General features: G+C 36.1%; 1 protein-coding gene across 1 annotated transcript in view; it reads right to left on the bottom strand.

The window, feature by feature from the left end:
* The window catches only part of C5 (complement C5), a gene marked incomplete in the record, with an annotated part of 397,040 nt that overhangs the window by 236,954 nt on the left and 133,294 nt on the right, over nt 1-26,792 (bottom strand). Inside the window, 1 exon segment of the mRNA XM_053695931.1 lies at nt 22,144-22,226. Within this exon segment, the coding sequence (XP_053551906.1) occupies nt 22,144-22,226 (83 nt within the window).

Genomic DNA, 26,792 nt, shown 5'->3' with positions numbered 1-26,792 from the left:
ATAGCAATAGTAGCTGTCAGATGTATGCATGTATTTATAGACGTCATGTGATCACTTGATGTAAACTAATGCTGTACATTACAGATAAAACATGTGGTTATTATATGCTCAGCGTACCTGCACGTTTACATTGTATTCAGTACTATACCTATGGAAAGGACACTTTAGTGCATTTAATAGCAATAGTAGCTGTCAGATGTATGCATGTATTTATAGACGTCATGTGATCACTTGATGTAAACTAATGCTGTACATTACAGATAAAACATGTGGTTATTATATGCTCAGCGTACCTGCACGTTTACATTGCATTCAGTACTATACCTATGGAAAGGACACTTTAGTGCATTTAATAGCAATAGTAGCTGTCAGATGTATGCATGTATTTATAGACGTCATGTGATCACTTGATGTAAACTAATACTGTACATTACAGATAAAACATGTGGTTATTATATGCTCAGCGTACCTGCACGTTTACATTGCATTCAGTACTATACCTATGGAAAGGACACTTTAGTGCATTTAATAGCAATAGTAGCTGTCAGATGTATGCATGTATTTATAGACGTCATGTGATCACTTGATGTAAACTAATGCTGTACATTACAGATAAAACATGTGGTTATTATATGTTCAGCGTACCTGCACGTTTACATTGCATTCAGTACTATACCTATGGAAAGGACACTTTAGTGCATTTAATAGCAATAGTAGCTGTCAGATGTATGCATGTATTTATAGACGTCATGTGATCACTTGATGTAAACTAATACTGTACATTACAGATAAAACATGTGGTTATTATATGCTCAGCGTACCTGCACGTTTACATTGCATTCAGTACTATACCTATGGAAAGGACACTTTAGTGCATTTAATAGCAATAGTAGCTGTCAGATGTATGCATGTATTTATAGACGTCATGTGATCACTTGATGTAAACTAATGCTGTACATTACAGATAAAACATGTGGTTATTATATGCTCAGCGTACCTGCACGTTTACATTGCATTCAGTACTATACTTATGGAAAGGACACTTTAGTGCATTTAATAGCAATAGTAGCTGTCAGATGTATGCATGTATTTATAGACGTCATGTGATCACTTGATGTAAACTAATACTGTACATTACAGATAAAACATGTGGTTATTATATGCTCAGCGTACCTGCACGTTTACATTGCATTCAGTACTATACTTATGGAAAGGACACTTTAGTGCATTTAATAGCAATAGTAGCTGTCAGATGTATGCATGTATTTATAGACGTCATGTGATCACTTGATGTAAACTAATGCTGTACATTAAAGATAAAACATGTGGTTATTATATGCTCAGCGTACCTGCACGTTTACATTGCATTCAGTACTATACTTATGGAAAGGACACTTTAGTGCATTTAATAGCAATAGTAGCTGTCAGATGTATGCATGTATTTATAGACGTCATGTGATCACTTGATGTAAACTAATGCTGTACATTACAGATAAAACATGTGGTTATTATATGCTCAGCGTACCTGCACGTTTACATTGCATTCAGTACTATACTTATGGAAAGGACACTTTAGTGCATTTAATAGCAATAGTAGCTGTCAGATGTATGCATGTATTTATAGACGTCATGTGATCACTAGATGTAAACTAATGCTGTACATTACAGATAAAACATGTGGTTATTATATGCTCAGCGTACCTGCACGTTTACATTGCATTCAGTACTATACCTTATGGAAAGGACACTTTAGTGCATTTAATAGCAATAGTAGCTGTCAGATGTATGCATGTATTTATAGACGTCATGTGATCACTTGATGTAAACTAATGCTGTACATTACAGATAAAACATGTGGTTATTATATGCTCAGCGTACCTGCACGTTTACATTGCATTCAGTACTATACCTTATGGAAAGGACACTTTAGTGCATTTAATAGCAATAGTAGCTGTCAGATGTATGCATGTATTTATAGACGTCATGTGATCACTTGATGTAAACTAATGCTGTACACTAAAGATAAAACATGTGGTTATTATATGCTCAGCGTACCTGCACGTTTACATTGCATTCAGTACTATACTTATGGAAAGGACACTTTAGTGCATTTAATAGCAATAGTAGCTGTCAGATGTATGCATGTATTTATAGACGTCATGTGATCACTTGATGTAAACTAATGCTGTACATTACAGATAAAACATGTGGTTATTATATGCTCAGCGTACCTGCACGTTTACATTGCATTCAGTACTATACTATTGGAAAGGACACTTTAGTGCATTTAATAGCAATAGTAGCTGTCAGATGTATGCATGTATTTATAGACGTCATGTGATCACTTGATGTAAACTAATACTGTACATTACAGATAAAACATGTGGTTATTATATGCTCAGCGTACCTGCACGTTTACATTGCATTCAGTACTATACCTATGGAAAGGACACTTTAGTGCATTTAATAGCAATAGTAGCTGTCAGATGTATGCATGTATTTATAGACGTCATGTGATCACTTGATGTAAACTAATGCTGTACATTACAGATAAAACATGTGGTTATTATATGCTCAGCGTACCTGCACGTTTACATTGCATTCAGTACTATACCTATGGAAAGGACACTTTAGTGCATTTAATAGCAATAGTAGCTGTCAGATGTATGCATGTATTTATAGACGTCATGTGATCACTTGATGTAAACTAATGCTGTACATTAAAGATAAAACATGTGGTTATTATATGCTCAGCGTACCTGCACGTTTACATTGCATTCAGTACTATACTTATGGAAAGGACACTTTAGTGCATTTAATAGCAATAGTAGCTGTCAGATGTATGCATGTATTTATAGACGTCATGTGATCACTTGATGTAAACTAATGCTGTACATTACAGATAAAACATGTGGTTATTATATGCTCAGCGTACCTGCACGTTTACATTGCATTCAGTACTATACCTTATGGAAAGGACACTTTAGTGCATTTAATAGCAATAGTAGCTGTCAGATGTATGCATGTATTTATAGACGTCATGTGATCACTTGATGTAAACTAATGCTGTACATTACAGATAAAACATGTGGTTATTATATGTTCAGCGTACCTGCACGTTTACATTGCATTCAGTACTATACCTATGGAAAGGACACTTTAGTGCATTTAATAGCAATAGTAGCTGTCAGATGTATGCATGTATTTATAGACGTCATGTGATCACTTGATGTAAACTAATGCTGTACATTAAAGATAAAACATGTGGTTATTATATGCTCAGCGTACCTGCACGTTTACATTGCATTCAGTACTATACTTATGGAAAGGACACTTTAGTGCATTTAATAGCAATAGTAGCTGTCAGATGTATGCATGTATTTATAGACGTCATGTGATCACTTGATGTAAACTAATGCTGTACATTAAAGATAAAACATGTGGTTATTATATGCTCAGCGTACCTGCACGTTTACATTGCATTCAGTACTATACCTATGGAAAGGACACTTTAGTGCATTTAATAGCAATAGTAGCTGTCAGATGTATGCATGTATTTATAGACGTCATGTGATCACTTGATGTAAACTAATGCTGTACATTAAAGATAAAACATGTGGTTATTATATGCTCAGCGTACCTGCACGTTTACATTGCATTCAGTACTATACTTATGGAAAGGACACTTTAGTGCATTTAATAGCAATAGTAGCTGTCAGATGTATGCATGTATTTATAGACGTCATGTGATCACTTGATGTAAACTAATGCTGTACATTAAAGATAAAACATGTGGTTATTATATGCTCAGCGTACCTGCACGTTTACATTGCATTCAGTACTATACTTATGGAAAGGACACTTTAGTGCATTTAATAGCAATAGTAGCTGTCAGATGTATGCATGTATTTATAGACGTCATGTGATCACTAGATGTGAACTAATGCTGTACATTACAGATAAAACATGTGGTTATTATATGCTCAGCGTACCTGCACGTTTACATTGCATTCAGTACTATACCTTATGGAAAGGACACTTTAGTGCATTTAATAGCAATAGTAGCTGTCAGATGTATGCATGTATTTATAGACGTCATGTGATCACTTGATGTAAACTAATACTGTACATTAAAGATAAAACATGTGGTTATTATATGCTCAGCGTACCTGCACGTTTACATTGCATTCAGTACTATACTTATGGAAAGGACACTTTAGTGCATTTAATAGCAATAGTAGCTGTCAGATGTATGCATGTATTTATAGACGTCATGTGATCACTTGATGTAAACTAATGCTGTACATTACAGATAAAACATGTGGTTATTATATGTTCAGCGTACCTGCACGTTTACATTGCATTCAGTACTATACCTATGGAAAGGACACTTTAGTGCATTTAATAGCAATAGTAGCTGTCAGATGTATGCATGTATTTATAGACGTCATGTGATCACTTGATGTAAACTAATGCTGTACATTACAGATAAAACATGTGGTTATTATATGCTCAGCGTACCTGCACGTTTACATTGCATTCAGTACTATACCTATGGAAAGGACACTTTAGTGCATTTAATAGCAATAGTAGCTGTCAGATGTATGCATGTATTTATAGACGTCATGTGATCACTTGATGTAAACTAATGCTGTACATTAAAGATAAAACATGTGGTTATTATATGCTCAGCGTACCTGCACGTTTACATTGCATTCAGTACTATACCTATGGAAAGGACACTTTAGTGCATTTAATAGCAATAGTAGCTGTCAGATGTATGCATGTATTTATAGACGTCATGTGATCACTTGATGTAAACTAATACTGTACATTACAGATAAAACATGTGGTTATTATATGCTCAGCGTACCTGCACGTTTACATTGCATTCAGTACTATACCTATGGAAAGGACACTTTAGTGCATTTAATAGCAATAGTAGCTGTCAGATGTATGCATGTATTTATAGACGTCATGTGATCACTTGATGTAAACTAATGCTGTACATTACAGATAAAACATGTGGTTATTATATGCTCAGCGTACCTGCACGTTTACATTGCATTCAGTACTATACCTATGGAAAGGACACTTTAGTGCATTTAATAGCAATAGTAGCTGTCAGATGTATGCATGTATTTATAGACGTCATGTGATCACTTGATGTAAACTAATACTGTACATTACAGATAAAACATGTGGTTATTATATGCTCAGCGTACCTGCACGTTTACATTGCATTCAGTACTATACCTATGGAAAGGACACTTTAGTGCATTTAATAGCAATAGTAGCTGTCAGATGTATGCATGTATTTATAGACGTCATGTGATCACTTGATGTAAACTAATGCTGTACATTACAGATAAAACATGTGGTTATTATATGCTCAGCGTACCTGCACGTTTACATTGCATTCAGTACTATACCTTATGGAAAGGACACTTTAGTGCATTTAATAGCAATAGTAGCTGTCAGATGTATGCATGTATTTATAGACGTCATGTGATCACTTGATGTAAACTAATGCTGTACATTACAGATAAAACATGTGGTTATTATATGTTCAGCGTACCTGCACGTTTACATTGCATTCAGTACTATACCTATGGAAAGGACACTTTAGTGCATTTAATAGCAATAGTAGCTGTCAGATGTATGCATGTATTTATAGACGTCATGTGATCACTAGATGTAAACTAATGCTGTACATTACAGATAAAACATGTGGTTATTATATGCTCAGCGTACCTGCACGTTTACATTGCATTCAGTACTATACCTATGGAAAGGACACTTTAGTGCATTTAATAGCAATAGTAGCTGTCAGATGTATGCATGTATTTATAGACGTCATGTGATCACTTGATGTAAACTAATACTGTACATTAAAGATAAAACATGTGGTTATTATATGCTCAGCGTACCTGCACGTTTACATTGCATTCAGTACTATACCTATGGAAAGGACACTTTAGTGCATTTAATAGCAATAGTAGCTGTCAGATGTATGCATGTATTTATAGACGTCATGTGATCACTTGATGTAAACTAATACTGTACATTACAGATAAAACATGTGGTTATTATATGCTCAGCGTACCTGCACGTTTACATTGCATTCAGTACTATACCTATGGAAAGGACACTTTAGTGCATTTAATAGCAATAGTAGCTGTCAGATGTATGCATGTATTTATAGACGTCATGTGATCACTTGATGTAAACTAATACTGTACATTAAAGATAAAACATGTGGTTATTATATGCTCAGCGTACCTGCACGTTTACATTGCATTCAGTACTATACCTATGGAAAGGACACTTTAGTGCATTTAATAGCAATAGTAGCTGTCAGATGTATGCATGTATTTATAGACGTCATGTGATCACTTGATGTAAACTAATACTGTACATTACAGATAAAACATGTGGTTATTATATGCTCAGCGTACCTGCACGTTTACATTGCATTCAGTACTATACTTATGGAAAGGACACTTTAGTGCATTTAATAGCAATAGTAGCTGTCAGATGTATGCATGTATTTATAGACGTCATGTGATCACTTGATGTAAACTAATGCTGTACATTACAGATAAAACATGTGGTTATTATATGCTCAGCGTACCTGCACGTTTACATTGCATTCAGTACTATACCTATGGAAAGGACACTTTAGTGCATTTAATAGCAATAGTAGCTGTCAGATGTATGCATGTATTTATAGACGTCATGTGATCACTTGATGTAAACTAATACTGTACATTACAGATAAAACATGTGGTTATTATATGCTCAGCATACCTGCACGTTTACATTGCATTCAGTACTATACCTATGGAAAGGACACTTTAGTGCATTTAATAGCAATAGTAGCTGTCAGATGTATGCATGTATTTATAGACGTCATGTGATCACTTGATGTAAACTAATACTGTACATTACAGATAAAACATGTGGTTATTATATGCTCAGCGTACCTGCACGTTTACATTGCATTCAGTACTATACCTATGGAAAGGACACTTTAGTGCATTTAATAGCAATAGTAGCTGTCAGATGTATGCATGTATTTATAGACGTCATGTGATCACTAGATGTAAACTAATGCTGTACATTACAGATAAAACATGTGGTTATTATATGCTCAGCGTACCTGCACGTTTACATTGCATTCAGTACTATACCTATGGAAAGGACACTTTAGTGCATTTAATAGCAATAGTAGCTGTCAGATGTATGCATGTATTTATAGACGTCATGTGATCACTTGATGTAAACTAATGCTGTACATTACAGATAAAACATGTGGTTATTATATGCTCAGCGTACCTGCACGTTTACATTGCATTCAGTACTATACCTATGGAAAGGACACTTTAGTGCATTTAATAGCAATAGTAGCTGTCAGATGTATGCATGTATTTATAGACGTCATGTGATCACTTGATGTAAACTAATGCTGTACATTACAGATAAAACATGTGGTTATTATATGCTCAGCGTACCTGCACGTTTACATTGCATTCAGTACTATACCTATGGAAAGGACACTTTAGTGCATTTAATAGCAATAGTAGCTGTCAGATGTATGCATGTATTTATAGACGTCATGTGATCACTTGATGTAAACTAATGCTGTACATTACAGATAAAACATGTGGTTATTATATGCTCAGCGTACCTGCACGTTTACATTGCATTCAGTACTATACCTATGGAAAGGACACTTTAGTGCATTTAATAGCAATAGTAGCTGTCAGATGTATGCATGTATTTATAGACGTCATGTGATCACTTGATGTAAACTAATGCTGTACATTACAGATAAAACATGTGGTTATTATATGCTCAGCATACCTGCACGTTTACATTGCATTCAGTACTATACCTATGGAAAGGACACTTTAGTGCATTTAATAGCAATAGTAGCTGTCAGATGTATGCATGTATTTATAGACGTCATGTGATCACTTGATGTAAACTAATACTGTACATTACAGATAAAACATGTGGTTATTATATGCTCAGCGTACCTGCACGTTTACATTGCATTCAGTACTATACCTATGGAAAGGACACTTTAGTGCATTTAATAGCAATAGTAGCTGTCAGATGTATGCATGTATTTATAGACGTCATGTGATCACTTGATGTAAACTAATGCTGTACATTACAGATAAAACATGTGGTTATTATATGCTCAGCGTACCTGCACGTTTACATTGCATTCAGTACTATACCTATGGAAAGGACACTTTAGTGCATTTAATAGCAATAGTAGCTGTCAGATGTATGCATGTATTTATAGACGTCATGTGATCACTTGATGTAAACTAATAGCTGTACATTACAGATAAAACATGTGGTTATTATATGCTCAGCGTACCTGCACGTTTACATTGCATTCAGTACTATACCTTATGGAAAGGACACTTTAGTGCATTTAATAGCAATAGTAGCTGTCAGATGTATGCATGTATTTATAGACGTCATGTGATCACTTGATGTAAACTAATGCTGTACATTACAGATAAAACATGTGGTTATTATATGCTCAGTGTACCTGCACGTTTACATTGCATTCAGTACTATACCTATGGAAAGGACACTTTAGTGCATTTAATAGCAATAGTAGCTGTCAGATGTATGCATGTATTTATAGACGTCATGTGATCACTTGATGTAAACTAATGCTGTACATTACAGATAAAACATGTGGTTATTATATGCTCAGCGTACCTGCACGTTTACATTGCATTCAGTACTATACCTATGGAAAGGACACTTTAGTGCATTTAATAGCAATAGTAGCTGTCAGATGTATGCATGTATTTATAGACGTCATGTGATCACTTGATGTAAACTAATGCTGTACATTAAAGATAAAACATGTGGTTATTATATGCTCAGCGTACCTGCACGTTTACATTGCATTCAGTACTATACTTATGGAAAGGACACTTTAGTGCATTTAATAGCAATAGTAGCTGTCAGATGTATGCATGTATTTATAGACGTCATGTGATCACTTGATGTAAACTAATGCTGTACACTAAAGATAAAACATGTGGTTATTATATGCTCAGCGTACCTGCACGTTTACATTGCATTCAGTACTATACCTATGGAAAGGACACTTTAGTGCATTTAATAGCAATAGTAGCTGTCAGATGTATGCATGTATTTATAGACGTCATGTGATCACTTGATGTAAACTAATGCTGTACATTACAGATAAAACATGTGGTTATTATATGTTCAGCGTACCTGCACGTTTACATTGCATTCAGTACTATACCTATGGAAAGGACACTTTAGTGCATTTAATAGCAATAGTAGCTGTCAGATGTATGCATGTATTTATAGACGTCATGTGATCACTTGATGTAAACTAATACTGTACATTACAGATAAAACATGTGGTTATTATATGCTCAGCGTACCTGCACGTTTACATTGCATTCAGTACTATACCTATGGAAAGGACACTTTAGTGCATTTAATAGCAATAGTAGCTGTCAGATGTATGCATGTATTTATAGACGTCATGTGATCACTTGATGTAAACTAATACTGTACATTAAAGATAAAACATGTGGTTATTATATGCTCAGCGTACCTGCACGTTTACATTGCATTCAGTACTATACTTATGGAAAGGACACTTTAGTGCATTTAATAGCAATAGTAGCTGTCAGATGTATGCATGTATTTATAGACGTCATGTGATCACTTGATGTAAACTAATGCTGTACATTACAGATAAAACATGTGGTTATTATATGCTCAGCGTACCTGCACGTTTACATTGCATTCAGTACTATACTTATGGAAAGGACACTTTAGTGCATTTAATAGCAATAGTAGCTGTCAGATGTATGCATGTATTTATAGACGTCATGTGATCACTAGATGTAAACTAATGCTGTACATTACAGATAAAACATGTGGTTATTATATGCTCAGCGTACCTGCACGTTTACATTGCATTCAGTACTATACCTATGGAAAGGACACTTTAGTGCATTTAATAGCAATAGTAGCTGTCAGATGTATGCATGTATTTATAGACGTCATGTGATCACTTGATGTAAACTAATACTGTACATTACAGATAAAACATGTGGTTATTATATGCTCAGCGTACCTGCACGTTTACATTGCATTCAGTACTATACCTATGGAAAGGACACTTTAGTGCATTTAATAGCAATAGTAGCTGTCAGATGTATGCATGTATTTATAGACGTCATGTGATCACTTGATGTAAACTAATGCTGTACACTAAAGATAAAACATGTGGTTATTATATGCTCAGCGTACCTGCACGTTTACATTGCATTCAGTACTATACTTATGGAAAGGACACTTTAGTGCATTTAATAGCAATAGTAGCTGTCAGATGTATGCATGTATTTATAGACGTCATGTGATCACTTGATGTAAACTAATGCTGTACATTACAGATAAAACATGTGGTTATTATATGCTCAGCGTACCTGCACGTTTACATTGCATTCAGTACTATACCTATGGAAAGGACACTTTAGTGCATTTAATAGCAATAGTAGCTGTCAGATGTATGCATGTATTTATAGACGTCATGTGATCACTTGATGTAAACTAATGCTGTACATTAAAGATAAAACATGTGGTTATTATATGCTCAGCGTACCTGCACGTTTACATTGCATTCAGTACTATACTTATGGAAAGGACACTTTAGTGCATTTAATAGCAATAGTAGCTGTCAGATGTATGCATGTATTTATAGACGTCATGTGATCACTAGATGTAAACTAATGCTGTACATTACAGATAAAACATGTGGTTATTATATGCTCAGCGTACCTGCACGTTTACATTGCATTCAGTACTATACCTTATGGAAAGGACACTTTAGTGCATTTAATAGCAATAGTAGCTGTCAGATGTATGCATGTATTTATAGACGTCATGTGATCACTAGATGTAAACTAATGCTGTACATTACAGATAAAACATGTGGTTATTATATGTTCAGCGTACCTGCACGTTTACATTGCATTCAGTACTATACCTATGGAAAGGACACTTTAGTGCATTTAATAGCAATAGTAGCTGTCAGATGTATGCATGTATTTATAGACGTCATGTGATCACTTGATGTAAACTAATGCTGTACATTAAAGATAAAACATGTGGTTATTATATGCTCAGCGTACCTGCACGTTTACATTGCATTCAGTACTATACTTATGGAAAGGACACTTTAGTGCATTTAATAGCAATAGTAGCTGTCAGATGTATGCATGTATTTATAGACGTCATGTGATCACTTGATGTAAACTAATGCTGTACATTACAGATAAAACATGTGGTTATTATATGCTCAGCGTACCTGCACGTTTACATTGCATTCAGTACTATACCTATGGAAAGGACACTTTAGTGCATTTAATAGCAATAGTAGCTGTCAGATGTATGCATGTATTTATAGACGTCATGTGATCACTTGATGTAAACTAATACTGTACATTAAAGATAAAACATGTGGTTATTATATGCTCAGCGTACCTGCACGTTTACATTGCATTCAGTACTATACTTATGGAAAGGACACTTTAGTGCATTTAATAGCAATAGTAGCTGTCAGATGTATGCATGTATTTATAGACGTCATGTGATCACTTGATGTAAACTAATGCTGTACATTACAGATAAAACATGTGGTTATTATATGTTCAGCGTACCTGCACGTTTACATTGCATTCAGTACTATACCTATGGAAAGGACACTTTAGTGCATTTAATAGCAATAGTAGCTGTCAGATGTATGCATGTATTTATAGACGTCATGTGATCACTTGATGTAAACTAATGCTGTACACTAAAGATAAAACATGTGGTTATTATATGCTCAGCGTACCTGCACGTTTACATTGCATTCAGTACTATACTTATGGAAAGGACACTTTAGTGCATTTAATAGCAATAGTAGCTGTCAGATGTATGCATGTATTTATAGACGTCATGTGATCACTTGATGTAAACTAATACTGTACATTACAGATAAAACATGTGGTTATTATATGCTCAGCGTACCTGCACGTTTACATTGCATTCAGTACTATACCTATGGAAAGGACACTTTAGTGCATTTAATAGCAATAGTAGCTGTCAGATGTATGCATGTATTTATAGACGTCATGTGATCACTTGATGTAAACTAATACTGTACATTACAGATAAAACATGTGGTTATTATATGCTCAGCGTACCTGCACGTTTACATTGCATTCAGTACTATACCTATGGAAAGGACACTTTAGTGCATTTAATAGCAATAGTAGCTGTCAGATGTATGCATGTATTTATAGACGTCATGTGATCACTTGATGTAAACTAATGCTGTACACTAAAGATAAAACATGTGGTTATTATATGCTCAGCGTACCTGCACGTTTACATTGCATTCAGTACTATACTTATGGAAAGGACACTTTAGTGCATTTAATAGCAATAGTAGCTGTCAGATGTATGCATGTATTTATAGACGTCATGTGATCACTTGATGTAAACTAATGCTGTACATTACAGATAAAACATGTGGTTATTATATGCTCAGCGTACCTGCACGTTTACATTGCATTCAGTACTATACCTATGGAAAGGACACTTTAGTGCATTTAATAGCAATAGTAGCTGTCAGATGTATGCATGTATTTATAGACGTCATGTGATCACTTGATGTAAACTAATACTGTACATTACAGATAAAACATGTGGTTATTATATGCTCAGCGTACCTGCACGTTTACATTGCATTCAGTACTATACCTATGGAAAGGACACTTTAGTGCATTTAATAGCAATAGTAGCTGTCAGATGTATGCATGTATTTATAGACGTCATGTGATCACTAGATGTAAACTAATGCTGTACATTACAGATAAAACATGTGGTTATTATATGCTCAGCGTACCTGCACGTTTACATTGCATTCAGTACTATACCTATGGAAAGGACACTTTAGTGCATTTAATAGCAATAGTAGCTGTCAGATGTATGCATGTATTTATAGACGTCATGTGATCACTAGATGTAAACTAATGCTGTACATTACAGATAAAACATGTGGTTATTATATGCTCAGCGTACCTGCACGTTTACATTGCATTCAGTACTATACCTTATGGAAAGGACACTTTAGTGCATTTAATAGCAATAGTAGCTGTCAGATGTATGCATGTATTTATAGACGTCATGTGATCACTTGATGTAAACTAATACTGTACATTACAGATAAAACATGTGGTTATTATATGCTCAGCGTACCTGCACGTTTACATTGCATTCAGTACTATACTTATGGAAAGGACACTTTAGTGCATTTAATAGCAATAGTAGCTGTCAGATGTATGCATGTATTTATAGACGTCATGTGATCACTTGATGTAAACTAATGCTGTACATTACAGATAAAACATGTGGTTATTATATGCTCAGCGTACCTGCACGTTTACATTGCATTCAGTACTATACCTATGGAAAGGACACTTTAGTGCATTTAATAGCAATAGTAGCTGTCAGATGTATGCATGTATTTATAGACGTCATGTGATCACTTGATGTAAACTAATGCTGTACATTACAGATAAAACATGTGGTTATTATATGCTCAGCGTACCTGCACGTTTACATTGCATTCAGTACTATACCTATGGAAAGGACACTTTAGTGCATTTAATAGCAATAGTAGCTGTCAGATGTATGCATGTATTTATAGACGTCATGTGATCACTTGATGTAAACTAATGCTGTACATTACAGATAAAACATGTGGTTATTATATGTTCAGCGTACCTGCACGTTTACATTGCATTCAGTACTATACCTATGGAAAGGACACTTTAGTGCATTTAATAGCAATAGTAGCTGTCAGATGTATGCATGTATTTATAGACGTCATGTGATCACTTGATGTAAACTAATACTGTACATTAAAGATAAAACATGTGGTTATTATATGCTCAGCGTACCTGCACGTTTACATTGCATTCAGTACTATACTTATGGAAAGGACACTTTAGTGCATTTAATAGCAATAGTAGCTGTCAGATGTATGCATGTATTTATAGACGTCATGTGATCACTTGATGTAAACTAATGCTGTACATTACAGATAAAACATGTGGTTATTATATGTTCAGCGTACCTGCACGTTTACATTGCATTCAGTACTATACCTATGGAAAGGACACTTTAGTGCATTTAATAGCAATAGTAGCTGTCAGATGTATGCATGTATTTATAGACGTCATGTGATCACTAGATGTAAACTAATGCTGTACATTACAGATAAAACATGTGGTTATTATATGCTCAGCGTACCTGCACGTTTACATTGCATTCAGTACTATACCTATGGAAAGGACACTTTAGTGCATTTAATAGCAATAGTAGCTGTCAGATGTATGCATGTATTTATAGACGTCATGTGATCACTTGATGTAAACTAATGCTGTACATTACAGATAAAACATGTGGTTATTATATGCTCAGCGTACCTGCACGTTTACATTGCATTCAGTACTATACCTATGGAAAGGACACTTTAGTGCATTTAATAGCAATAGTAGCTGTCAGATGTATGCATGTATTTATAGACGTCATGTGATCACTTGATGTAAACTAATGCTGTACATTACAGATAAAACATGTGGTTATTATATGCTCAGCGTACCTGCACGTTTACATTGCATTCAGTACTATACCTATGGAAAGGACACTTTAGTGCATTTAATAGCAATAGTAGCTGTCAGATGTATGCATGTATTTATAGACGTCATGTGATCACTTGATGTAAACTAATTCTGTACATTACAGATAAAACATGTGGTTATTATATGCTCAGCGTACCTGCACGTTTACATTGCATTCAGTACTATACCTATGGAAAGGACACTTTAGTGCATTTAATAGCAATAGTAGCTGTCAGATGTATGCATGTATTTATAGACGTCATGTGATCACTTGATGTAAACTAATGCTGTACATTACAGATAAAACATGTGGTTATTATATGCTCAGCGTACCTGCACGTTTACATTGCATTCAGTACTATACCTATGGAAAGGACACTTTAGTGCATTTAATAGCAATAGTAGCTGTCAGATGTATGCATGTATTTATAGACGTCATGTGATCACTTGATGTAAACTAATACTGTACATTAAAGATAAAACATGTGGTTATTATATGCTCAGCGTACCTGCACGTTTACATTGCATTCAGTACTATACCTATGGAAAGGACACTTTAGTGCATTTAATAGCAATAGTAGCTGTCAGATGTATGCATGTATTTATAGACGTCATGTGATCACTTGATGTAAACTAATACTGTACATTAAAGATAAAACATGTGGTTATTATATGCTCAGCGTACCTGCACGTTTACATTGCATTCAGTACTATACTTATGGAAAGGACACTTTAGTGCATTTAATAGCAATAGTAGCTGTCAGATGTATGCATGTATTTATAGACGTCATGTGATCACTTGATGTAAACTAATACTGTACATTACAGATAAAACATGTGGTTATTATATGCTCAGCGTACCTGCACGTTTACATTGCATTCAGTACTATACCTATGGAAAGGACACTTTAGTGCATTTAATAGCAATAGTAGCTGTCAGATGTATGCATGTATTTATAGACGTCATGTGATCACTTGATGTAAACTAATACTGTACATTACAGATAAAACATGTGGTTATTATATGCTCAGCGTACCTGCACGTTTACATTGCATTCAGTACTATACCTATGGAAAGGACACTTTAGTGCATTTAATAGCAATAGTAGCTGTCAGATGTATGCATGTATTTATAGACGTCATGTGATCACTTGATGTAAACTAATACTGTACATTAAAGATAAAACATGTGGTTATTATATGCTCAGCGTACCTGCACGTTTACATTGCATTCAGTACTATACCTTCTGAATGTACACTTTAGTGCATTTAATAGCAATAGTAGCTGTCAGATGTATGCATGTATTTATAGACGTCATGTGATCACTTGATGTAAACTAATGCTGTACATTACAGATAAAACATGTGGTTATTATATGCTCAGCGTACCTGCACGTTTACATTGCATTCAGTACTATACCTATGGAAAGGACACTTTAGTGCATTTAATAGCAATAGTAGCTGTCAGATGTATGCATGTATTTATAGACGTCATGTGATCACTTGATGTAAACTAATACTGTACATTACAGATAAAACATGTGGTTATTATATGCTCAGCGTACCTGCACGTTTACATTGCATTCAGTACTATACTTATGGAAAGGACACTTTAGTGCATTTAATAGCAATAGTAGCTGTCAGATGTATGCATGTATTTATAGACGTCATGTGATCACTTGATGTAAACTAATACTGTACATTAAAGATAAAACATGTGGTTATTATATGCTCAGCGTACCTGCACGTTTACATTGCATTCAGTACTATACCTTATGGAAAGGACACTTTAGTGCATTTAATAGCAATAGTAGCTGTCAGATGTATGCATGTATTTATAGACGTCATGTGATCACTTGATGTAAACTAATACTGTACATTAAAGATAAAACATGTGGTTATTATATGCTCAGCGTACCTGCACGTTTACATTGCATTCAGTACTATACTTATGGAAAGGACACTTTAGTGCATTTAATAGCAATAGTAGCTGTCAGATGTATGCATGTATTTATAGACGTCATGTGATCACTTGATGTAAACTAATACTGTACATTACAGATAAAACATGTGGTTATTATATGCTCAGCGTACCTGCACGTTTACATTGCATTCAGTACTATACCTATGGAAAGGACACTTTAGTGCATTTAATAGCAATAGTAGCTGTCAGATGTATGCATGTATTTATAGACGTCATGTGATCACTTGATGTAAACTAATGCTGTACATTACAGATAAAACATGTGGTTATTATATGCTCAGCGTACCTGCACGTTTACATTGCATTCAGTACTATACTATTGGAAAGGACACTTTAGTGCATTTAATAGCAATAGTAGCTGTCAGATGTATGCATGTATTTATAGACGTCATGTGATCACTTGATGTAAACTAATGCTGTACACTAAAGATAAAACATGTGATTATTATATGCTCAGCGTACCTGCACGTTTACATTGCATTCAGTACTATACTATTGGAAAGGACACTTTAGTGCATTTAATAGCAATAGTAGCTGTCAGATGTATGCATGTATTTATAGACGTCATGTGATCACTTGATGTAAACTAATGCTGTACATTACAGATAAAACATGTGGTTATTATATGCTCAGCGTACCTGCACGTTTACATTGCATTCAGTACTATACCTATGGAAAGGACACTTTAGTGCATTTAATAGCAATAGTAGCTGTCAGATGTATGCATGTATTTATAGACGTCATGTGATCACTTGATGTAAACTAATGCTGTACATTAAAGATAAAACATGTGGTTATTATATGCTCAGCGTACCTGCACGTTTACATTGCATTCAGTACTATACTTATGGAAAGGACACTTTAGTGCATTTAATAGCAATAGTAGCTGTCAGATGTATGCATGTATTTATAGACGTCATGTGATCACTTGATGTAAACTAATGCTGTACACTAAAGATAAAACATGTGGTTATTATATGCTCAGCGTACCTGCACGTTTACATTGCATTCAGTACTATACTTATGGAAAGGACACTTTAGTGCATTTAATAGCAATAGTAGCTGTCAGATGTATGCATGTATTTATAGACGTCATGTGATCACTTGATGTAAACTAATACTGTACATTACAGATAAAACATGTGGTTATTATATGCTCAGCGTACCTGCACGTTTACATTGCATTCAGTACTATACCTTATGGAAAGGACACTTTAGTGCATTTAATAGCAATAGTAGCTGTCAGATGTATGCATGTATTTATAGACGTCATGTGATCACTTGATGTAAACTAATAGCTGTACATTACAGATAAAACATGTGGTTATTATATGCTCAGCGTACCTGCACGTTTACATTGCATTCAGTACTATACCTTATGGAAAGGACACTTTAGTGCATTTAATAGCAATAGTAGCTGTCAGATGTATGCATGTATTTATAGACGTCATGTGATCACTAGATGTAAACTAATGCTGTACATTACAGATAAAACATGTGGTTATTATATGCTCAGCGTACCTGCACGTTTACATTGCATTCAGTACTATACCTATGGAAAGGACACTTTAGTGCATTTAATAGCAATAGTAGCTGTCAGATGTATGCATGTATTTATAGACGTCATGTGATCACTTGATGTAAACTAATGCTGTACATTACAGATAAAACATGTGGTTATTATATGCTCAGCGTACCTGCACGTTTACATTGCATTCAGTACTATACCTATGGAAAGGACACTTTAGTGCATTTAATAGCAATAGTAGCTGTCAGATGTATGCATGTATTTATAGACGTCATGTGATCACTTGATGTAAACTAATACTGTACATTACAGATAAAACATGTGGTTATTATATGCTCAGCGTACCTGCACGTTTACATTGCATTCAGTACTATACTTATGGAAAGGACACTTTAGTGCATTTAATAGCAATAGTAGCTGTCAGATGTATGCATGTATTTATAGACGTCATGTGATCACTTGATGTAAACTAATGCTGTACATTAAAGATAAAACATGTGGTTATTATATGCTCAGCGTACCTGCACGTTTACATTGCATTCAGTACTATACCTTATGGAAAGGACACTTTAGTGCATTTAATAGCAATAGTAGCTGTCAGATGTATGCATGTATTTATAGACGTCATGTGATCACTTGATGTAAACTAATGCTGTACATTAAAGATAAAACATGTGGTTATTATATGCTCAGCGTACCTGCACGTTTACATTGCATTCAGTACTATACTTATGGAAAGGACACTTTAGTGCATTTAATAGCAATAGTAGCTGTCAGATGTATGCATGTATTTATAGACGTCATGTGATCACTTGATGTAAACTAATGCTGTACATTAAAGATAAAACATGTGGTTATTATATGCTCAGCGTACCTGCACGTTTACATTGCATTCAGTACTATACCTATGGAAAGGACACTTTAGTGCATTTAATAGCAATAGTAGCTGTCAGATGTATGCATGTATTTATAGACGTCATGTGATCACTTGATGTAAACTAATGCTGTACATTACAGATAAAACATGTGGTTATTATATGCTCAGCGTACCTGCACGTTTACATTGCATTCAGTACTATACTTATGGAAAGGACACTTTAGTGCATTTAATAGCAATAGTAGCTGTCAGATGTATGCATGTATTTATAGACGTCATGTGATCACTTGATGTAAACTAATGCTGTACATTACAGATAAAACATGTGGTTATTATATGCTCAGCGTACCTGCACGTTTACATTGCATTCAGTACTATACCTATGGAAAGGACACTTTAGTGCATTTAATAGCAATAGTAGCTGTCAGATGTATGCATGTATTTATAGACGTCATGTGATCACTTGATGTAAACTAATGCTGTACACTAAAGATAAAACATGTGGTTATTATATGCTCAGCGTACCTGCACGTTTACATTGCATTCAGTACTATACTTATGGAAAGGACACTTTAGTGCATTTAATAGCAATAGTAGCTGTCAGATGTATGCATGTATTTATAGACGTCATGTGATCACTTGATGTAAACTAATACTGTACATTAAAGATAAAACATGTGGTTATTATATGCTCAGCGTACCTGCACGTTTACATTGCATTCAGTACTATACTTATGGAAAGGACACTTTAGTGCATTTAATAGCAATAGTAGCTGTCAGATGTATGCATGTATTTATAGACGTCATGTGATCACTTGATGTAAACTAATACTGTACATTAAAGATAAAACATGTGGTTATTATATGCTCAGCGTACCTGCACGTTTACATTGCATTCAGTACTATACCTATGGAAAGGACACTTTAGTGCATTTAATAGCAATAGTAGCTGTCAGATGTATGCATGTATTTATAGACGTCATGTGATCACTTGATGTAAACTAATGCTGTACATTACAGATAAAACATGTGGTTATTATATGCTCAGCGTACCTGCACGTTTACATTGCATTCAGTACTATACTTATGGAAAGGACACTTTAGTGCATTTAATAGCAATAGTAGCTGTCAGATGTATGCATGTATTTATAGACGTCATGTGATCACTTGATGTAAACTAATGCTGTACATTACAGATAAAACATGTGGTTATTATATGCTCAGCGTACCTGCACGTTTACATTGCATTCAGTACTATACTTATGGAAAGGACACTTTAGTGCATTTAATAGCAATAGTAGCTGTCAGATGTATGCATGTATTTATAGACGTCATGTGATCACTTGATGTAAACTAATACTGTACATTACAGATAAAACATGTGGTTATTATATGCTCAGCGTACCTGCACGTTTACATTGCATTCAGTACTATACTTATGGAAAGGACACTTTAGTGCATTTAATAGCAATAGTAGCTGTCAGATGTATGCATGTATTTATAGACGTCATGTGATCACTTGATGTAAACTAATACTGTACATTACAGATAAAACATGTGGTTATTATATGCTCAGCGTACCTGCACGTTTACATTGCATTCAGTACTATACCTATGGAAAGGACACTTTAGTGCATTTAATAGCAATAGTAGCTGTCAGATGTATGCATGTATTTATAGACGTCATGTGATCACTTGATGTAAACTAATGCTGTACACTAAAGATAAAACATGTGGTTATTATATACTCAGCGTACCTGCACGTTTACATTGCATTCAGTACTATACCTATGGAAAGGACACTTTAGTGCATTTAATAGCAATAGTAGCTGTCAGATGTATGCATGTATTTATAGACGTCATGTGATCACTTGATGTAAACTAATACTGTACATTACAGATAAAACATGTGGTTATTATATGCTCAGCGTACCTGCACGTTTACATTGCATTCAGTACTATACCTATGGAAAGGACACTTTAGTGCATTTAATAGCAATAGTAGCTGTCAGATGTATGCATGTATTTATAGACGTCATGTGATCACTTGATGTAAACTAATGCTGTACATTACAGATAAAACATGTGGTTATTATATGCTCAGCGTACCTGCACGTTTACATTGCATTCAGTACTATACCTATGGAAAGGACACTTTAGTGCATTTAATAGCAATAGTAGCTGTCAGATGTATGCATGTATTTATAGACGTCATGTGATCACTTGATGTAAACTAATGCTGTACATTACAGATAAAACATGTGGTTATTATATGCTCAGCGTACCTGCACGTTTACATTGCATTCAGTACTATACCTATGGAAAGGACACTTTAGTGCATTTAATAGCAATAGTAGCTGTCAGATGTATGCATGTATTTATAGACGTCATGTGATCACTTGATGTAAACTAATACTGTACATTACAGATAAAACATGTGGTTATTATATGCTCAGCGTACCTGCACGTTTACATTGCATTCAGTACTATACCTATGGAAAGGACACTTTAGTGCATTTAATAGCAATAGTAGCTGTCAGATGTATGCATGTATTTATAGACGTCATGTGATCACTTGATGTAAACTAATGCTGTACATTACAGATAAAACATGTGGTTATTATATGTTCAGCGTACCTGCACGTTTACATTGCATTCAGTACTATACTTATGGAAAGTACACTTTAGTGCATTTAATAGCAATAGTAGCTGTCAGATGTATGCATGTATTTATAGACGTCATGTGATCACTTGATGTAAACTAATACTGTACATTACAGATAAAACATGTGGTTATTATATGCTCAGCATACCTGCACGTTTACATTGCATTCAGTACTATACTTATGGAAAGGACACTTTAGTGCATTTAATAGCAATAGTAGCTGTCAGATGTATGCATGTATTTATAGACGTCATGTGATCACTTGATGTAAACTAAAGATAAAACAGAAGGATTTTACAGTTAGGTTCCCTTTGTCTGCCGCCGCTACAAACTTGCCTTTCTGCGTTATGCCGATGCCTTGGATTTCCCATGTGGTCAAAGAATCCGGTAAAGTCACAGACAAAGTGTTAGAGCCCCATCTGAAGAAACAATAGTTCATTATACAGTCTGTCTGCAAAGTCTAAAGCTGTGTTTTCCAGACAGATAAATACAGACAGAGAGATAGATAGCTAGATAGATAGATACAGGCAGAGTGAGAGAGACAGAGATACAAAAGGATAGATAGATAGATAGATAGATAGATAGATAGATAGATAGATAGACAAGTAGTCATATACAGACAGAGTGAGAGGGACAGATATATAGATAGATAAATAGATAGATAGATAGATAGATAGACAAGTAGACAGATACAGACAGAGTGAGAGAGAGAGATAGATAGATAGATACAGACAGAGAGATAGATAGATAGATAGATAGATAGATATAGATACAGACAGAGTGAGAGAGACAGAGATACAAAAGGATAGATAGATAGATAAATAGACAAGTAGTCATATACAGACAGAGTGAGAGGGACAGATATATAGATAGATAAATAGATAGACAAGTAGACAGATACAGACAGAGTGAGAGAGATAGATAGATAGATAGATAGATAGATAGATAGATAGATACAGACAGATAGATCGATAGATAGATACAGACAGAGAGAGAGAGAGATAGATATATAGATAGATAGATAGATATAGATACAGACAGAGTGAGAGAGACAGAGATACAAAAGGATAGATAGATAGATAGATAGATAAATAGACAAGTAGACATATACAGACAGAGTGAGAGGGACAGAGATACAGAAAAATAGATAGATAGAGAGATAGATGGATAGATGGATAGACAAATAGACATATAAAGACAGAGTGAGAGAGACAGAGATATAGATAGATAGATATAGATAGATAGATAGATAGATAGATAGACAGGTAGACATATACAGAGTGAGAGAGACAGAGATACAGAATGATAGATAGATAGATGACAGATAGATAGATATAGATAGATAGACAGGTAGACAGATACAGACAGAGTGAGAGAGACAGAGATATAGATAGATAGACAGATAGATAGATAGATATAGATAGGTAGACAGATAGAGACAGAGGCCTCTATTTAACAAATGTCTGTCGGACCTGATCTGACAGTGCGGATCAGGTCCGACAGACATCGCTGAATACGGCGAGCAATACGATCTCCGTATTCAGCATTGCACCAGCAGCTCACAAGAGCTGCTGGTGCAACGCCGCCCCCTGCTGACTCACGGCCAATGGGCCGCCAGCAGGGGGTGTCAATCAACCCGATCGTACTCAATTGGGTTGCTTTCCGGCGATGTCTGTCCGCCTGCTCAGAACAGGCGGACAGGTTATGGAGCAGCGGTCTTTGTGACCGCTGCTTCATAAGTTGTGTTTCTGGCGAGCCTGCAGCTTGATAGATAGGCCCCAGAGTGAGAGAGACAGAGATACAGATAGATTGACAGATAGATACAGACAGAGTGACAGAGAGATAGATAGATAAATAGAGACAGAGTGAGAGACACAGAGATACAGACAGATAGATATAGATAGATAAATAGATAGATAAATAGATAGATAAATAGATAGACAGGTAGACAGATACAGACAGATAGATAGATAGATAGATAGATAGATAGATACAGACAGAGTGGGAGAGATAGAGATACAGAAGGATAGATAAATAGATAGATAGATAGATAGATAGATACAGACAGAGTGAGAGAGATAGAGATACAGAAGGATAGATAAATAGATAGATAGATAGATAGATAGATAGATACAGACAGAGTGGGAGAGATAGAGATACAGAAGGATAGATAGATAAATAGATAGATAGATAGATACAAACAGAGTGAGAGAGACAGAGATACAGAAGGATAGATTATAGATAGACAAGTACACAGATACATGCATGAGTGTGTATCTGAGTGCATGCTTGTGAGAGTGCATGAGTGTGTATCTGAGTGCATGTTTGTGAGAGTGCATGAGTGTGTCTGAGTGCAAGTTTGTGAGAGTGCATGAGTGTGTGTCTTAGTGTATGTTTGTGAGAGTGCATGAGTGTGTGTCTAAGTGCATGTTTGAGTGTGTCTGAGTGCAGGTTTGTAAGAATGCATGAGTTTGTTCCTGAGTGCATGTTTGTGTGTGCCTGAGTGCATGTTTGTGAGAGTGCATGAGTGTGTGCCTGAGTGCATGTTTGTGAAAATACACGATTGTGTGTCTGATTGCATGTTTGTGAGAGTGCATGTATGTGTACCTGAGTGCAGGTTTGTATGCCTGACTCCATGTGTGTGTGTCTGAGTGCATGTATGTGTACCTGAGTACACAATGCTTGCTTGTAAGAGTGCATGAGTGTGTGCCTAAGTGCATGTTTATGAGAGTGCATGAGTGTGCGCCTGAGTGCATGTTTGTGAGAGTACACAAGTGTGTGTCTGAGTGCATGTTTGTGAGAGAGCATGAGTGTGTATGAGTGCATGTTTGTGAGAGTACGATTGTGTGTCTGAGTGCATGTTTGTGAGAGCGCATGAGTGTGTGCCTGAGTGCATGTTTGTGAGAGTGCATGGGTGTGTGCCTGAGTGCATGTTTGTGAGAGTGCATGAGTGTTTGCGCGCATGAGTGTGTGTCTGAGTGTGTTTCTGAGAGTACACTAGTGTGTGTCTGAGTGCAAGTTTGTGAGAGCGTATGAGTGTGTATGAGTGCATGTTTGTGAGAGTACACAATTGTGTGTCTAAGTGCATGTTTGTGAGAGTGCATGAGTGTGTGAGTGTATGTTTGTGAGAGCGCATGAGTGTGTGTCTGAGTGCAAGTTTGTGAGAGCACATGATTGTGTGCTTGAGTGCATGTTTGTGAGAGTGCATGAGTGTGTGTCTGAGTGCATGTTTGTGAGAGTACACAATTGTGTGTCTGAGTGCATGTTTGTGAGAGTACACAATTGTGTGTCTGAGAGCATGTTTGTGAGAGTGCATGAGTGTGTGCCTGAGTGCATGTTTGTGAGAGTGCATAAGTGTGTGCCTGAGTGCATGTTTGATAGTGCATGAGTGTGTGCCTGAGTGCATGTTTGTGAGAGTGCAAGAGTGTGTGCCTGAGTGCATGTTTGTGAGAGTGCATGAGTGTGTGCCTGAGTGCATTTTTGTGAGAGTGCATAAGTGTGTGCCTGAGTGCATGTTTGTGAGAGTGCATGAGTGTGTGCCTGAGTGCATGTTTGTGAGAGTGCATGAGTGTGTGCCTGAGTACATGTTTGTGAGAGCGCATGAGTGTGTGAGTGCATGTTTGTGTGTGCCTGAGTGCATGTTTGTGTGTGCCTGAGTGCATGTTTGTGAAAATACACGATTGTGTGTCTGATTGCATGTTTGTGAGAGTGCATGTATGTGTACCTGAGTGCAGGTTTGTATGCCTGACTGCATGTGTGTGTGTGTCTGAGTGCATGTATGTGTACCTGCGTACACAATGCGTGCTTGTAAGAGTGCATGAGTGTGTGCCTAAGTGCATGTTTGTGAGAGTGCATGAGTGTGTGGCTGAGTGCATGTTTGTGAGACTGCTTGAGTGTGTGAGTGTATGTTTGTGAGAGCGCATGAGTGTGTCTGAGTGAATGCTTGTGAGAGTGCATGAGTGTGTGTCTGAGTGCATGTCTGAGTGCATGTTTATGTGTGCCTGAGGGCATGTTTGTGAGAGTGCATGAGTGTGTGCCTGAGTGCATGTTTGTGAGAGTGCATGAGTGTGTGCCTGAGTGTATGTGTTGTGAGTGCATGCGTGTGTGCCTGAGTGCATGTTTGTGAGAGTGCATGAGTGTGTGCCTGAATGCATGTTTGTGAGAGCGCATTAGTGTGTGCATGAGTACGTGTTTGTGAGAGTGCATGAGTGTTTGAGTGAATGTTTGTGTGTGCCTGAGTGCATGTTTGTGTGTGCCTGAGTGCATGTTTGTGAAAATACACGATTGTGTGTCTGATTGCATGTTTGTGAGAGTGCATGTATGTGTACCTGAGTGCAGGTTTGTATGCCTGACTGCATGTGTGTGTACCTGAGTGCATGTGTGTGTACCTGAGTACACAATGCGTGCTTGTAAGAGTGCATGAGTGTGTGCCGAAGTGCATGTTTGTGAGAGTACACAAGTGTGTGTCTGAGTGTATGTTTGTGAGAGTGCATGAGTGTGTCTGAGTGCATGTTTGTGAGAGTGCATGAGTGTGTGTCTGAGTGTATGTTTGTGAGAGCGCATGAGTGTGTGTCTGAGTGTATGTTTGTGAGAGCGCATGAGTGTGTGTCTGAATGTGTTTGTGAGAGTTCACTAGTGTGTGTCTGAGTGCAAGTTTGTGAGAGCGCATGAGTGTGTGTCTGAGTGCATGTTTGTGAGAGTGCATGAGTGTGTATCTGAGTGCATGTTTGTGAGAGTACACGTGTGTGTGTCTGAGTGCATGTTTGTGAGAGTGCATGAGTGTGTATCTGAGTGTATGTTTGTGAGAGTGCATGAGTGTGTATAAGTGCATGTTTGTGAGAGTACACAATTGTGTGTCTGAGTGCATGCTTGTGAGAGTGCATGAGTGTGTGTCTGAGTGCATGTTTGTGCGTGCCTGAGTGCATGTTTGTGAGAGAGAATGAGTGTGTGCCTGAGTGCATGTTTGTGAGAGTGCATGAGTGTAT

The sequence above is a fragment of the Bombina bombina genome, chromosome 12, assembly GCF_027579735.1.
Source record: "Bombina bombina isolate aBomBom1 chromosome 12, aBomBom1.pri, whole genome shotgun sequence".
NCBI lineage: Eukaryota > Metazoa > Chordata > Amphibia > Anura > Bombinatoridae > Bombina > Bombina bombina.
The sequence above is the reverse complement of the archived record's forward strand: the minus strand, read 5'-3'. Positions and strand labels throughout refer to the sequence as shown.